The sequence below is a fragment of the Drosophila miranda genome, chromosome 2, assembly GCF_003369915.1.
Source record: "Drosophila miranda strain MSH22 chromosome 2, D.miranda_PacBio2.1, whole genome shotgun sequence".
NCBI classification, from domain to species: Eukaryota; Metazoa; Arthropoda; class Insecta; order Diptera; family Drosophilidae; genus Drosophila; species Drosophila miranda.
In genome coordinates this window covers 11430837-11444824 of record NC_046675.1, presented here as the reverse complement: position 1 = coordinate 11444824, position 13988 = coordinate 11430837, and the positions used below count along the sequence as shown (strand labels likewise).

At 47.3% G+C, this 13988-nt stretch overlaps 3 protein-coding genes and 2 non-coding genes across 5 annotated transcripts; 2 read left to right on the top strand and 3 right to left on the bottom strand.

Annotated features, from left to right (window-relative positions):
• The first annotated feature begins 82 nt into the window (after positions 1-82).
• LOC108155729 (FAST kinase domain-containing protein 4) lies at positions 83-2498 on the top strand. The gene is made up of 7 exons (XM_017286738.2): positions 83-171; positions 345-564; positions 617-1330; positions 1395-1644; positions 1714-1988; positions 2045-2114; positions 2182-2498. Exons 2-7 carry the CDS (start codon positions 387-389, stop codon positions 2390-2392), a joined length of 1698 nt encoding a protein of 565 aa, XP_017142227.1. The 5' UTR covers positions 83-171; positions 345-386; the 3' UTR covers positions 2393-2498.
• Positions 2499-2567: 69 nt separating this feature from the next.
• LOC108155728 (IQ and ubiquitin-like domain-containing protein) lies at positions 2568-5206 on the bottom strand. The gene is made up of 8 exons (XM_017286737.2): positions 4692-5206; positions 4372-4627; positions 4089-4306; positions 3518-4028; positions 3327-3459; positions 3156-3268; positions 2915-3099; positions 2568-2852 (listed from the first exon to the last, which is right to left on the bottom strand). The coding sequence occupies exons 1-8, from the start codon at positions 5129-5131 to the stop codon at positions 2588-2590; spliced, it is 2121 nt and encodes a 706-aa protein (XP_017142226.1). The 5' UTR covers positions 5132-5206; the 3' UTR covers positions 2568-2587.
• A 968-nt stretch (positions 5207-6174) lies between these two features.
• LOC108154299 lies at positions 6175-8687 on the bottom strand. Its single transcript, XM_017284552.2, has 2 exons — positions 8251-8687; positions 6175-6869 (listed from the first exon to the last, which is right to left on the bottom strand). Exon 2 carries the CDS (start codon positions 6866-6868, stop codon positions 6197-6199), a length of 672 nt encoding a protein of 223 aa, XP_017140041.1. The 5' UTR covers position 6869; positions 8251-8687; the 3' UTR covers positions 6175-6196.
• A 4733-nt stretch (positions 8688-13420) lies between these two features.
• Trnas-gcu lies at positions 13421-13502 on the bottom strand. The gene has a single exon. It is a non-coding gene; the product is annotated as a tRNA-Ser (tRNA).
• A 349-nt stretch (positions 13503-13851) lies between these two features.
• On the top strand, positions 13852-13933 carry Trnas-gcu. Its single transcript has one exon. It is a non-coding gene; the product is annotated as a tRNA-Ser (tRNA).
• Positions 13934-13988: the final 55 nt, after the last annotated feature.

Here is a 13988-nt window from a genome sequence, read left to right as displayed (position 1 = left end):
ACCCGCTCTAATAGTGGATCTTATTGAGCCCATTGAGCCTATTTAATTGCACACCACCCTTGTAGTTTCGATGAGGATTTCGATGGATCATCGATGGTCTTGCAGCCCTGGTGGCAGCACTTCTTCAATCAGCTGCCGCTGCCGTCATCTGGGATTCTCGACGTCTTATAGGAAAGTTTTCAATAAATATCTGGAATATTAAATGAAACACGGCTGATTTTGCTGAAAATATTCATAATTGTACAGTGTAGCGCCTGCTGTTGGCTTGGCACTGCTCTGCCATGCTGGTTTTGATTGAAAAAAATGTAAACAAAAAGGTTATGTAAACTTCTTTGGAATTGCAGCGTGAAGAGTGAGATTCGTCGCCGCTGGGAGCATAACTGAAAATGTTGGGACTACAACGCTTTGCCGGCAGTATTGTCACCCAGATATACCGCCGTGCCGCATACAGCAGCAATGTCCGGTCGGCAAGTGGTCCACTGGCTACGGCGGCCACTGGTCAGGGACCCGAGGTGAGCGAGACTGAAGCTCGCACGCCGGCAACGGATCCTAAGAAACCAAAAGGTACGTCGGCCGTCCAATCGGATTGATCTAATCTGAAGCGCTTTAATTGCAGGCCAATTGGTTGCTGCAGCATTCGAGTCGCTGCGGAACGAGAGCCCAACGGATGACAAGAAGACTCCCGCCTCCAGCAGCATAGATGACCGGATTGTCAATGCGAAATCAGTCAACGGACTGCTGGCCATAACGGAAAACAACAACGCCTTCTCGCGCAAGCATGCTCTGAGGATCGTCTCGATACTGGCCGAGTGGAGCACCGTGGACCGCGTCAAGATATCTGAATTTGAGAATGACACCAGATTCTTGCGCATCTGTCGCATGCTGGGCCGCACTGTGCCCAAGAATAGCGGCGGAAATAATAAAAACAGCGGCGATGTCAACGGAAACACCAAACGGATTTCCGGCTTCCGCACGGACGATCTGAACACGGTGCTCGGCGTGGCTGGAGACGATGAGGCCGCCAAGCTGATAGCCAGCATCAGCCTTCCCCAAATGGTCAAGGTGATGAGTACTCTGGCCCAACGGAAGCGACGTAGCACTCCCCTGCTACGCTCTCTGGCCTTCAACATCAGCAGCGCCTCGGAGACCTTGGACCTGAAACAGTCGGCGGATGTTCTGTATGCAATGTCCACGCTGAACTTCCAGGACTCGGTGCTGGGCGCCAAGGTCTGTGCTGATGTGCAAGCAGCTCTGCCAAAGAACTTGGAGAAGTCCGCGGTAGTGGGATCCATACTCACCAGCTTAGGCATTTTGCGCTATCGAGATTTGGGTTAGTCCATGAAGAATATTGTAAAATTGTTGTATATTGTATACTAACGAGTCCTATCTGTTAGATATCTTGGAATCGCTGACGCAGTGGCTCGTAAAGAACAGTGAAATCTGCCGCCCTCAAGATCTAAGCGCGTACTTCCTCACATCGGCTTTGCTGAACTTTAAGAGTGCCCAGCTCGATGATGTGAGCAATAAACTTGCAAAATCCATTGTGCGGGAAGACTTCACCAAGCAATCCGAATGGTTAAGCTATGTCTGGTCCTTGGCCATGCTCGGCCTTGTGGAACAAAAGCATCTTGATTCGGTTTTAAGGTGCGTTTCATATCAGTGATTATTTGGAAAAATGTATCATTTAATCCTCCGATTGGCTATTTTTCTTAGTCCTGGATTTCTGGAGCAATTAGAAAAGGACAAGTCCGGCCTGACACCCGTCTCCAAGATGAGGCTATTGAATCTAAATAGTTATGCGCAGCTACTGGCCACAGATTACAAGGGTGTTTTGCTGCCAGCTGATAGTCCTGCTTACCAAGTACCTATGGCCCACACGAAGACGAAACAAATTCTGGTAAATGGCATGCTTGATGCTCTCAAGAGCCTTCTGCCGGTCACTAACCATGTACAGACGTCGGTGGACAGCAAGATGGGTTTTCTTATAGGTAAAAGAATTGCTCTCTTCTAAACCAAAACTCTCTTTTAATCGAGCCTCTTCCAGATGCGCTTTGCCACTTTGATGCCAATAGAAATCCTCTGCCGTTGGACAAGGAGAATGCAAATGCAATTAAGTGAGATACACTAGATTTACAGGGGATCTTACTGGCATTTAATGAATCGTATGAAATCGTCTTCTAGGGTGGCGCTAATGGTGATTGACTTCCATGACATTTGCCATGGCACGCATCGCAGTGCCAGCGGAGTGACGAACCTGACATTCGATCTGCTGGAGAAGAGTGGCTACCAGGTCATACCAGTGCCGTACAATGAGTTCAGCACCAGCGACAAGCTACTGAAGCGCGTTCAGTACTTGGATGCAAAGTTCAAGGCGATTGTTAGTAGCAAATAATTTCATTTGTAGTTTATTTAACTTCCCTTTTAATGTTTAATCGAAATTGAAATTGTTTAAATTTTGTAAATGTAAAATTAGGTGCTGAATTAAAGGCTAAACAACATCTGGCTTAGAATGTTCACTAAACCTTTAATTTAAGCAATGGAATATCTATATATTAAGTACATGTGTATAAGAAACGTTACGCTGCCTTTAGACTGCATCCAAATTGCTGGTGCGCTGCTGGTTCATGCCAACCTTCCACCACTGTCCCGTCTCCTGGAACTCGATGGCCACGGCTGCCAGCGTTTGGAACAGACTTCGGGCCAACATGTGACGATTGCCGACATGCAAAATGAACTTCGGGTCGTACACCTTCTCAATGTCTTCGATCTTGTAGTGATCCCGGGTCTCCCGCTCTGTCAGACACACACAATTCCATGGGGCCCAGTCGTCACTCTTGATCCAACGCGGCAATCTAAAGAGAGAGTGAAGCTCGAAGCTAGATCTATTGGCTTATCCCTTGGGCACGCGACTCACCTCAACTCGTTGAGACTCTCAGTCTTGCTGAGTGCCGAGTGGCCATGCCAGATCTTGTCAATGATATGACGCACATCGTCCGACTGCATAACAAAGGCAAAGGATGTGGTACACTTGCGTTTGCGCTCATCGCGTTGCACGCATCTCAGTATAGATTGGTACACCGTGTTCTCTGTGGCCGTCAGCTGGAGGTAGATCCCATTAATCACCTGAGAAAACTGAGGATTAGGGTATAGCCCACCTTAAGGTAGTAGCAGCTCTTGCAGGTATCCACATGGCTCTGGCGCGTGCGTATGGCAAAGTCCTTGTATGCCTTGACCTTCTTGCACACGATGCACATGCGCGAGGGAGCCCCTGCGAAAGGAGGTTACTCCTTAGTGGTGATCGATTCGATGGACCCTTTGCTACTCACGTTTGTTCTGTTCGCTCTTCTGGAACTTGATCAGCTCGTAGAAGAGGATGTTCTGGCGCTTTCGCAGAATTTCGACATCGCTTGACGTTGCATAGAGCAGCAAATTCTTCTCGCGATCAAACAGATCAAACAGCTAAAGAAGGGTACCACCGTAATTTCGGGTAAAATGATTCGATTGATCACAGCCAAACCTCAGGAAAGTTGGGAAAGCAAGTCTCCTCCATGAGTATCTCCATAACACGACGTACGAGGGTCAGGCGTACATCTCTTGAAAGTGGCACTCGCAGATCCTTGTAGACTTCGGTGAGGAAGCGAACGCGCTGCGTGCTCAGCAAATCCATATGGATCTTACAGTCCTTGTACCCAATCCATTCGATGGGCTTGCCTATCTTCTTGAGCAGCTGGTCCATGCGAAAATCCTTCATGGACTTGCAGACCAGACGGCGCTGCCGCTCCACCCCATTCAGCAGTTGGATCTCCTTGTCCAAAAGTATGTTGACCTCGGAGATGCGGGCAGGTCCGTCGTAGTGGGCAGCAATCCGCTTCAGCTCGGCCCGCTTCCAGCGACCGATTTCGGCATACAGCAGATCGAAGTCGTCCTTGGAGCGGGGGAACTGCTTGATCTCCTTCTGGCGATCGACACGCTCCTCCACGCACTTTTCGTATTGCTCTTCCTCCTCCTCGCGGTTGCGCACCAAGCGACTGGACAGGAATCGGATCAGATGTGGACTCTTTTGGGTCTTCTCTTCGGCGAGTACTCACCGATACTCCTTGGCGCGAATGCGGATGTACTTCCAAAGGATCCAGCGACGCCAGTTGCGCTGTATGAGCTGAATCTTCTCCAGCTTCCGCTCTGCGCGTTCCTTCTGGGCGAAGGTCTGGTATTTGCCAGGAACAATGGTGAAATCGTGGGCCGCCGACACGTACAGGACATTGATGCCATCGAGATTGCATTGCACAGACTGCTCATGGGCTGTGTTCTAGAGGGGATTCGGAGGGAAAAAAATTAACTGCCAAGCAGATCATTTGAAATTCATCCACCCACCAGAATCTTTTCCTTGGGCTCCCAGGTCTGGGTATCCCTTGAATAATAGCGCCTGGCCTTCCGCTTGTCAAAGTAGGGCCCGGTCTGGGAGAAGGCATCTAGGTACTCTTTGCCGGTGGCCCTGTCCCTGTAGCCACACAGAAAGGGCTTGATGATGGCAGCATTCACAATCTCCACCACCACGTTTTTGGGCTGCCCATCCTCCGTGTCCTCGCCAGGAATGTGGACAGTTATAAAGTCCGCCAGGCGGTGCTTGCTGTTGGGGATCGAGATCTCCAGCTTGAAGATTCGTAGGAGAATTCCCTCTATGGTATACTCACTCGTAGTAGACATCCAGATCCAGCTTGGGCGCTGGCTCTGTCCCAATATCCTTGGGCACGAGCAGCTCCAGCTGAAACTCGTGTATCCCGAACTCATCGAACTTGGTGGAATTGATGGGCAGGGAATCGCACAGAGGGCGATTCTCCTGCCTGAGCACCAGGAGCTTCGGCTCCACCTCGAACTTGCGCGATATGTCCTGCTTGACCTCGGCCAGAGTCATGCAGTTGGGATAGACCTGGGCCACGATATCCATCTCCGAGATGCGAAACTTCACCGTGACATTCTCCAGCTCCACACAGCCCTCCTCCGTGTGCTCAGAATCGGTGCTTTTCGAGTCGAAGGCTGGGGCACAGCCCGCCGGCTGCTTGGGCCGCTCCGAGGGATCCACATTCAGCTGCACATTGCGCACAAAGACCGGAGGATACTCCGGGGCACTCATCTTTCTGCTCTAAAAAATATATAGTTTCACTTATTTCTGTGAATGTTCTGGGTGGGTAAACTAATCGGAAAACTGCCTGCTGGGATCTGATTCGATGAAGACCTCAGAGTGGGGGACTTGATTGGGTCACAAAGGGCTCCCCCCGGCAACGAATTTGTTCAATAACTTGAATGCCGCTGCTAGGCGCCCTGTTGTGGCAACGCGCCGCTCCGTGGGCCAGGCCCAACATTCTGGCCATAGTTCAGTGTTCCCTTCGGTTCATTGCTTAGTTTTCTCACGCATACGCGTCAGATTTTCACGAGTGAAAGCTTCCAATCATCTAATGAGTCGGAGCTACCCGAATCCAACGGTCACTCAGAAATTTGCATACCAAATTCTTTTCTAATTGCCGCAATTTCAGTTTCTTCACTAATTTTAGAGTTATCAAATCTGCAAAGTGTTTGCTTACCCTTGGAGAGTGGGTACTATCATACGAATACTGGTACTATCAAAAATAGGTAGTTTCTCAGATTTATAGAGCTCTAAGAATTAATTACAGGCAAGGTTGTGGTTGCTTTATACTTAATCCAACAAAATTTGACTAACTTTTGAAAACAATACCATCAGTAATACAAAGTTTTCAAAGATAATCTGCAAGTTTATTCGAAGCCTTCGTGTATATTTATTTGTTGCATAACATTGACTGAACATTCGGAATTTGAAGAGACAACGGTGACAGTAATTACTTTTACTAAATGGATTGGCTGGCCAGGCCACACGTGAAGACGATTTGATGATGATGTCGATGCTACTGGCGCCGAGATGCTGATGCGGAAGCCGGGCTAATAATGATGGTTAGCTATTATATCATGATCTATACAGATATCATCAAAATTAATGGAGGCCCCGCTTAGCCAGAGCTTTCTTTCTCCCCATTCGTTCGATTGTGACCCAAATTCGGCAATATTTCCAGTGCTTATGGGAAATATGATCCACTTAAAAGGTTTTGCCAAAGCTTCTTAAGATATTCGGTTACCTCAAATGAATAAAGCCCAACATTTTGTAATTTTTTGCTAACTAAATTTATTAATAAATAATGTTTTTATTGTAGTAGAACTTAGACTTAAGATTGAGGGCAGTCAGGGCGGACTTGGCATCGGCGTGGGCCACTTGCAGCCGATGGGGACGTCCATTGAAGTAGTAATCCTTGTGATGCTGCACCCGCAACAGTTTGCTGGGATAGAGGTAGCCCAGATTATTGGGATTCATTGAGGGTTTGCCGGGCTTTGGCTCTGGCTTCGGCGCTAATGGACGCACTGTGGTGCTCTGCTGCGGCACCTCCGTCTGTGTTAGCGGCGTCTCCTTCTCCAGAATGATGGGATTGATTTTCATGGGCTGATAGTCCAGACCGATGCCGGGTATATGACGGAAGGGCAGTGGGGGTACGGGTATATAATAGATTTTCGAATCCTTTTTCGTTTTTTTCGTCTTACTGCCGTTCTTGTTGTACTTCCGCAGGTTCAGTGGCTTCGAGGTGACCAGATAATCCATATACACGTTATCCAGCGAGGGTGACTGCACGACAATTCTGTTGGCCAGCGGGGCGCCGGCGGCGGCGGCGGCTCCACCCTCCAGGCCACTCGACATCGACAACTGCGGCAGCAGCGACGGGGCTCTCATGTGGTAGGAGTAGGGAAAGGCCTGGCCAACACAGGCCAGCGCCAACAGTGCCACCAAGTGTATCAACAGGGGCGACATGCTGCAAAGATAAGCCAGAGAGTGTCAAGTTAAAAGACAATGGAAAGTGTTCGACCCACACGCGCGAAGTGCTCCCCAATTGTTCCAGCATTTGATGGATGGGATGGATATGGATGGAGTCCGAAATCAAAACCAAAATCAAACTCAAAACCAAAAGCCAACACCCGAATTCGAATAATAATCAAAGAGCGATTTCTGCAAGTCACATGCCAAAGCCGAATAATTGAATAATAAATAAATTGTCTGGGCGCATCAAAGCGCAAAATCTTTCGCCTTTACATTGTAAAGTTTCTCACGTTCCCCACAGATACGCGCACACATACAGGGGCTACTACTACTACTGCTCTCAGGTGGGTAATTTTCGTTTCGATTTGATTTAAATGAAAGCATTTAATGCACGCTAATCAAAGCCTCTAAGAGCGACGCCAGCAGCGACGGCCACTGCGACGCCGACTGAGCAATTACGCTAATGAGCGCGTCGAGCGCCATCTGGCGGAGCAGATTTCAACGCTTCAGTGATTAATGATGAGCCTTTAAAAAGATAGAAAAAATAGATTGATCAACCCGAGAGATCAAAAAAAAAATCCAAAATTGAGCAGACAACAAGCTGTCGGCGGTGGCCGATCGAAGTCCGAGAACAAGCGGCGGGAAAACACGATTTTCGGGGCGTAAACGTTTAGGCGCGCCCCCTTCCCGGTCTACAAAGCGATATGCAAATATTTTCTAGAATCGCCCCTCTTCGTCTTAGACATTTGTCTAAATCTGTCTGTGGCCTGAAGCGTTTTTCGCCAACCAGATAAATTGCAGAAAGTCTAGGAATCTGGGATTATGAGGCCCCACATGATATATGATCGGTGGAACGATAACAGAACAAAGAGCGCATGGGACCACACACACACACACACACACACACACAGAGATTAGTGGAAAAATGTTATTACAATTAAATTATTTCGGTGAGATCTCTGATCCCTAATGGCCTGTGGTTCACACGAGCTGTTGATCGCTTCTGTCTGGCGAAAAATCTTGATTTGTCCACACACAGACTCCAATTATCGAAATCTTTGTGGGGTTTTTGCCTATATCAACACTTGTGAACAATCTTTGCAAGGTCATATTTATTTTGTGCCTATGCCATTATGTGGTCTCATCATGATTAATCATGTCACCTGGCTCTTCTCCCTCTCCCTTCGGGGAGTGAAAGACGAAAGACTTTGGCAACGAACTCGAGATGTCGATGCGGACGTCCAGCAATTAAAAGCGTATTAATTTAATGGACTGCTGCCAGCTGTCAAATGCAAATGAATAAACCCTCCACTCCATCCATCCCATCCATCCTATCCTCTTTGGGCATACGAGATTTTTTGCATCTGAAAACTCACTTTAAATGGCTCTGACTGCAGCTGCCGGTTGTACTTGCTGAGTAGTTTCTGATGCAGTTGATTACGTATTTTCTTTATTTATATTGACTGTAAGGCGGCGATTAATTTATTGCCCAAGTGTCCTTCCTTCTACGAGAGATGATTGTTTGTCTGGTTTGGCTTCTTTTCTGCCATAAATTATGGAATTTTTTGTATGCGCACGTTCTGTCACGTTTTTCTATATTTATTTAGTTGTTAATATCACTTGAAGCAATTAATTTATAGTTTTTCCCGTGTTTAGTCTCGATTTAAATTTGAATTTAAATTCAATTTTGAACCGCTTCCTCGCACTGCTTTGCCGACACAGTCGATCGGTTTGGTTTCGTGTTGCGCGCGCAGCTTTTTGAACGTTGTGAACGCCTCGAAGTGCGGCAAATAAATGAGTCTGCGGACTGTTTGTAATTTGTTTTTTTTTTCTTCTTAAATCAAAAATCAGTCGGCCGACGTCGTTGCTGCTGCTGCTTCTGTCGCCGCCGTCGTCGTCGTTGTGGGGCGACGTCATAAGCAGCGACAGCAACTGGAAGTGTGAGTCGGGCCGGGCTCAACTTTTATTGTTGTGTGTGAGGTCCAAACCGATGGCGATACCAATGCCGCTGTCCGTGTCTAACTCTAACTAGTTGGCTACCAGACAGACCCTGGCAAATGATCTTTAGTGGATGGGAGGACTGATCTTCAGGAGATGAGGGGGGCATAGTGTTCTGTGGATAAGCGGGGCCGAGATCTTCGATGGGTGATCTGAGGAAGTTCTTCTGGGTAAGAGACGTTCCAAGATCTTTAGTCGAAGAGCGGCCCATAAATTAGCCAGTTTATTGTTTGTCCACTTACTGTTACAGTTTGCGATTGCACTTTGTGGGTTTTCAGACGTTTCTGTTTCTTTGCTATTTGCTTGACAAATTTAACAGGGGAGAAAATTGATTCATCACATCCCTCGCTCTGCGACGGCATTTGCATATCACGACAGGAAAGTGTCAGAGCTGTACGCAGCAGGAAACCCAATACCACTTGACCAGTCCAGTCAGTCAGCTTTTGATTGAATTACACCTCGAGCAACAGTGTTACGAGTGGAGTAGCTTCTTCTGCAGAGGGTCTCCGGTCTGGGGTCTGGGGTCTGGGGTCTGGGGTCTCTGCTCTGGATTCCATCTTCTTTTTCTTTCCAATATTGTGAACAAATTAGTTACAAATGAACCTACGACAACAAAGGCCGTTGAAGGTAACACGAAGCCTCGGTTGAGGCTTCATTTCTTTTCGCAGTTTGCTCTCTCAACCTACCCGTATTCCTCGCATAACAAGCACAAGGCTATGTTGTCTTCTGGGTGGTTTTAGCTCCCTTTCTCCTGGTCAAAGTAAGAGATACATATCTGTGGTGCCTGCTCTAAGATATGGGGCTCATATTTGAGGATTAAAAATGATGACGATGCCAGTATTACGATGGCTGTATCTTCCCTCTGAATGATAGCTGTTCCTACCACATACCGGGTAATGGCATGGTCGACTATGTCATTCCCACACTTGGTCTTGCCCATTGACAGGCCAGCGCAAGCCACGTCCACCAGGTGCCGTCTCCTCCTCCGTCTCTGTGGGTTCTGTGCGTGTGGCGCTTCGGGGGTAAAGTCTTTGCATCCATCATAATTTAATTGGCCAAAGGCCGAGAGACTGAAATCTCTGGCATTTTCTAAACACTTTTGCGTGATGTGTTGACGCTGATTGAGAAGTGTTGGCTAAATGGGAAAGGGTGTTCTTTGTGAGAGAAATTCCTTTTCGACCGACCCATTCTGTTTGACCCATTGAGTCAGTTGTCCAAGCAGTAAATCAGTCAAATTTTTCATAATTTATAGCGAAATTCAAGCAAAATTAGTGTTAATTATATCACTTCCCCAAGGTTTTATGTGCCTTTTCGGCTAATTAAAACAAGTAAAAGCAACTTCCACTGCCAAAGAGAGCTTATATAAAAGCATTTCCCCTCGAAACCAACCAACTTTCCCATGTCCGGGGCATCTTTCACCCAGCTTCGGACCACAGAAACCATCTAATTTAAGAGCGGAGAAAACAAAACAAAATGACATAACCGCAAATAGTAATCGACTTGTCCAAATAAAGCAAATTGTGCGTTTAGGTACGTTCTCCATGCCCTCCACTGCTGATGGATCCAAACACTTTTAAATATTAATTAGCCTTGGCAGCTCCCTCCCCTCCAACCCTCTTCTGGCAATTATTCTGCCCCACCCCACTCTGAAGTGTGTGTTGAAGTGCGTAAGCTCTCGCATGTGCCAAATGGCGGCTACCGATGGCCACAGATATCTGCCAGATACACGTTCTCACAGAAATGGGAGTGAGACAACTAACTGCACGCATCTGCTGGAGGAACATAGCCCCATCTGCAGCCGCATCTCCAGCCGCATCTCCAGCCGCATCTCCAGCCGCATCTCCAGCCACATCTCCAGCCACATATCCAGCATAATTGTTAACGATTAGACAACACAAATCACGAACAAGCTGTAAACGCCAAGTATCTGCATCTGTGTATCATTTTTTCCGAGCCTTGTGTGAACCGAGCTTTGGAATTATTAAGACTAATATGTTTAATGCTGACGGAAGCAATATAGATAGATGGCCGAAGCACGGGGCCACCGCAAACGAGACAGCTGTCTCTGCCCTCCTCCCCCCATAACCCCACCAAGCACAAGCACAAGCCCAACTCCGACACCAACCTCAGGCAAAGTCATCAGCTAGGCCCACGTCTGGGCAGAGTCTCCGTTCCAGTCCCCGACTCTTTGGCATGAATGACATGACAGACACACACTACACACAACACACTCGTTGCTGGTGGCGCTTGCGTGTTTGGCTACTGAATTTTTAAGCATTTTCGAGCGGGTTCGCCGTCTGTCGGAGGCTTCATTTACATGGCCAACGTTTTAATTAGCGGCTTAGAGGCTCCCCGATAGGGAGACAGGGCGCAGGAGATCTCTCAGATCCATTTAGATGAATGGCGGGAACACCCACAGTCCGATAAGTCAGATAAGCCGCCGGCAAATGCGGCATGCGGCATGCGACCAGACCGGCGACCGGCAACCGGTGACCGGCGACCGACTGGCTTAAGTCCCAACGATTATATATTGCCCAATTATAGCAAATCTTTTATTGCCGATAAATTCGCAGGTTCATTAAACTCGGTAGCCCCCCTTCTCGCTAACTGACTCAGTGGCTTCAGGTTGGGGCACTTTGCGCCTTTGTTTGGTCTTATTTTAGCATTTGCTTTTGTCATTTGTGGGGTGTTTGATCCAGCAGATCGGTCCCATGCCTCCTCTCGGCCTCGAGGAATGCATTTGGAATGAAGTTGTGGTCGTCGCAGCTTTATGATGCAATGCCAACCATCTGGATGTGGATATGTCCGTGCACTGATGGCATTGCTGTGGCTGCAGCAATTGTGGCATTTCTGAGTAAGCCCCTGGATTGGGGTCAGGCTGCTGCCTGCACGTTTGCACTGACTTTCATCGAAAGTCAAATATTTGTAGATCGCAGAAAAGGAAAAGTGTAACGAAAGGAAAACACCGCTACTGCTGCCAGCAACCAGCAACCAGCAACAGCTCTCCAGCTACGATACCGAGTACCACTGATTGTTGTCAGCCACAAAATTCAATATTTGCTCATCCGTTCCCGAAAGCGTTTGGCGGATTCTTCGGTGGATTTTGTGAAAGTGCCAAGGGGGTAAAGGGGCAGCTCGAAATGGGCGTTTTGATGGCAGGCACTGGAGCTTGGCCTGCGATGAATGGGGGCGATTGGCTATGAACTGAAGCCGAAATTGGAGTCAAGACTGTTGGCTACCTATTGAGTCACAACGAAAGCCTCAAGTGGTTCGAAGAAATAGTGTGTATGGGGGAATCCCCAGATTTTTCCCAAGGTACAGGCAAAATATTTCGCTGTTCCTGCTGATTCCTGCCCACCTCCCGCCACCCCCAGCTTCGAGCTAACGATTCGCCGCGGTCTATATCTCAATTGGCCGATGATTTATCCCCGCTATAAACGAAAAAAAAAAACACACACACACACTCAAAAACTTTCCAAGTGCCTGACAATTAGAGCAAACGATAGTTGAACGGATAGATCGTTAATGATGGCATGGTAGCTTTATGGCCTTTTCCAGTGGCAGGAAGATTTCAGCACGTCTCCCGTCAAATGGTGGCACGAAAATTCTTTGGCCGTCATTTTCGCCTGTTCGGCTCGCGATTAATGATCGAGAAATAAGTTTTATTAATTGGAAACCAGTTGGCCAGTAAAAAGGAAAAGCTAACGAAACATCAACCAAACGGAAAACACAACAATATCCCCAGATCTCTGACTGTTCGGGTACTCTACTGGATCGCATACTTATTTAACAATAATTGTACTAAGTGCATTAATTAGCCGGCGAGCGGACGAGAAAGAAATCATTGGAAATGGATTTAATTGCTCCGCTGGCTTTTATTGTTTCGGCCCGCAACAGAAACGGGCAAAAGCCAACTATTATTTCAATTGGAATTTAATTTTTCGAATGGGCATTGTTTGTTTTTTCTGGCCTAAACGGCGCCCAGATTTTGCGCGAATTTTATTTCCATTATTTCTGATCCCATCTCGCGCGACCTTGAGAAGCACAAGGCAGAGGAGGCAATGTCTTAATGGCTCTGAAGACACACATTGGGCGGGCGGGCGTCCGGGCGTTCGGTCGCCGTCCCTTTCCAAGCTCAATGTCAATAAACTTAAGTTCTGGAGAATTCATCTGGTGGAAGCGAGACCTCACACAACATCCTATCCTCCACATCCCATCCCAGAGATCATCCATTGCCACGATCGGTCGGAGCGACACTTAAGCTGTTATCAATGTATCTATTTCCATTCCGTTTATACTGCTGACTGGCCATTATTGTCTCTCATCTGCTGTCGGGGCCGTAAAACTTTAATTTCAATTGAAATAAGATAACCATCTCGCCTTCCAGGGCGATCCCCACGCCACGTTGCAGTGTCGCTGTTTTAATGGTTCACATTGCTTCAGCCGGAACATGTTTTATTTTTACTCACCAGTAGCATATCTCACTGTTATTTAATTATAGTTTCACATAATAAAAACGAAAGAAAAAGATGGCATCAAAAAGTTTCCCGACGAGGATGGGATTCGAACCCACGCGTGCAGAGCACATTGGATTAGCAGTCCAACGCCTTAACCTCTCGGCCACCTCGTCATATGCGGCCTTGGCAGACAGATGCTCGTTTGGTGCACCGCTTTGCCACCAAAGCAACCACTCCCCGCCAACATAGTTATTATCTGCATTACGAATAGGAATAATAGCAACACAATAGTTGAGAAAACTGAAATTCTTGGCTACCACAAGACTTTTATGATATGAATAATAACTAATTGATATTGGACACACATTTAATTATATACTTAGCTATGAAATAACTCATAATTTAAAGAACTGTTTGCCACATCCGCAAGATTCTGTCTGCACGCACTGCTTGCTATCGATAATAATGTGCATGTCCACTGCTCGCTTGACAAGTTGACAGTTGGACTTAACCTGGGCAAGGGACGAGGTGGCCGAGTGGTTAAGGCGTTGGACTGCTAATCCAATGTGCTCTGCACGCGTGGGTTCGAATCCCATCCTCGTCGAAAAAACTTTTTGCAGTTATTTTCATTTTTTAGTTAATATTATTTATATATTACA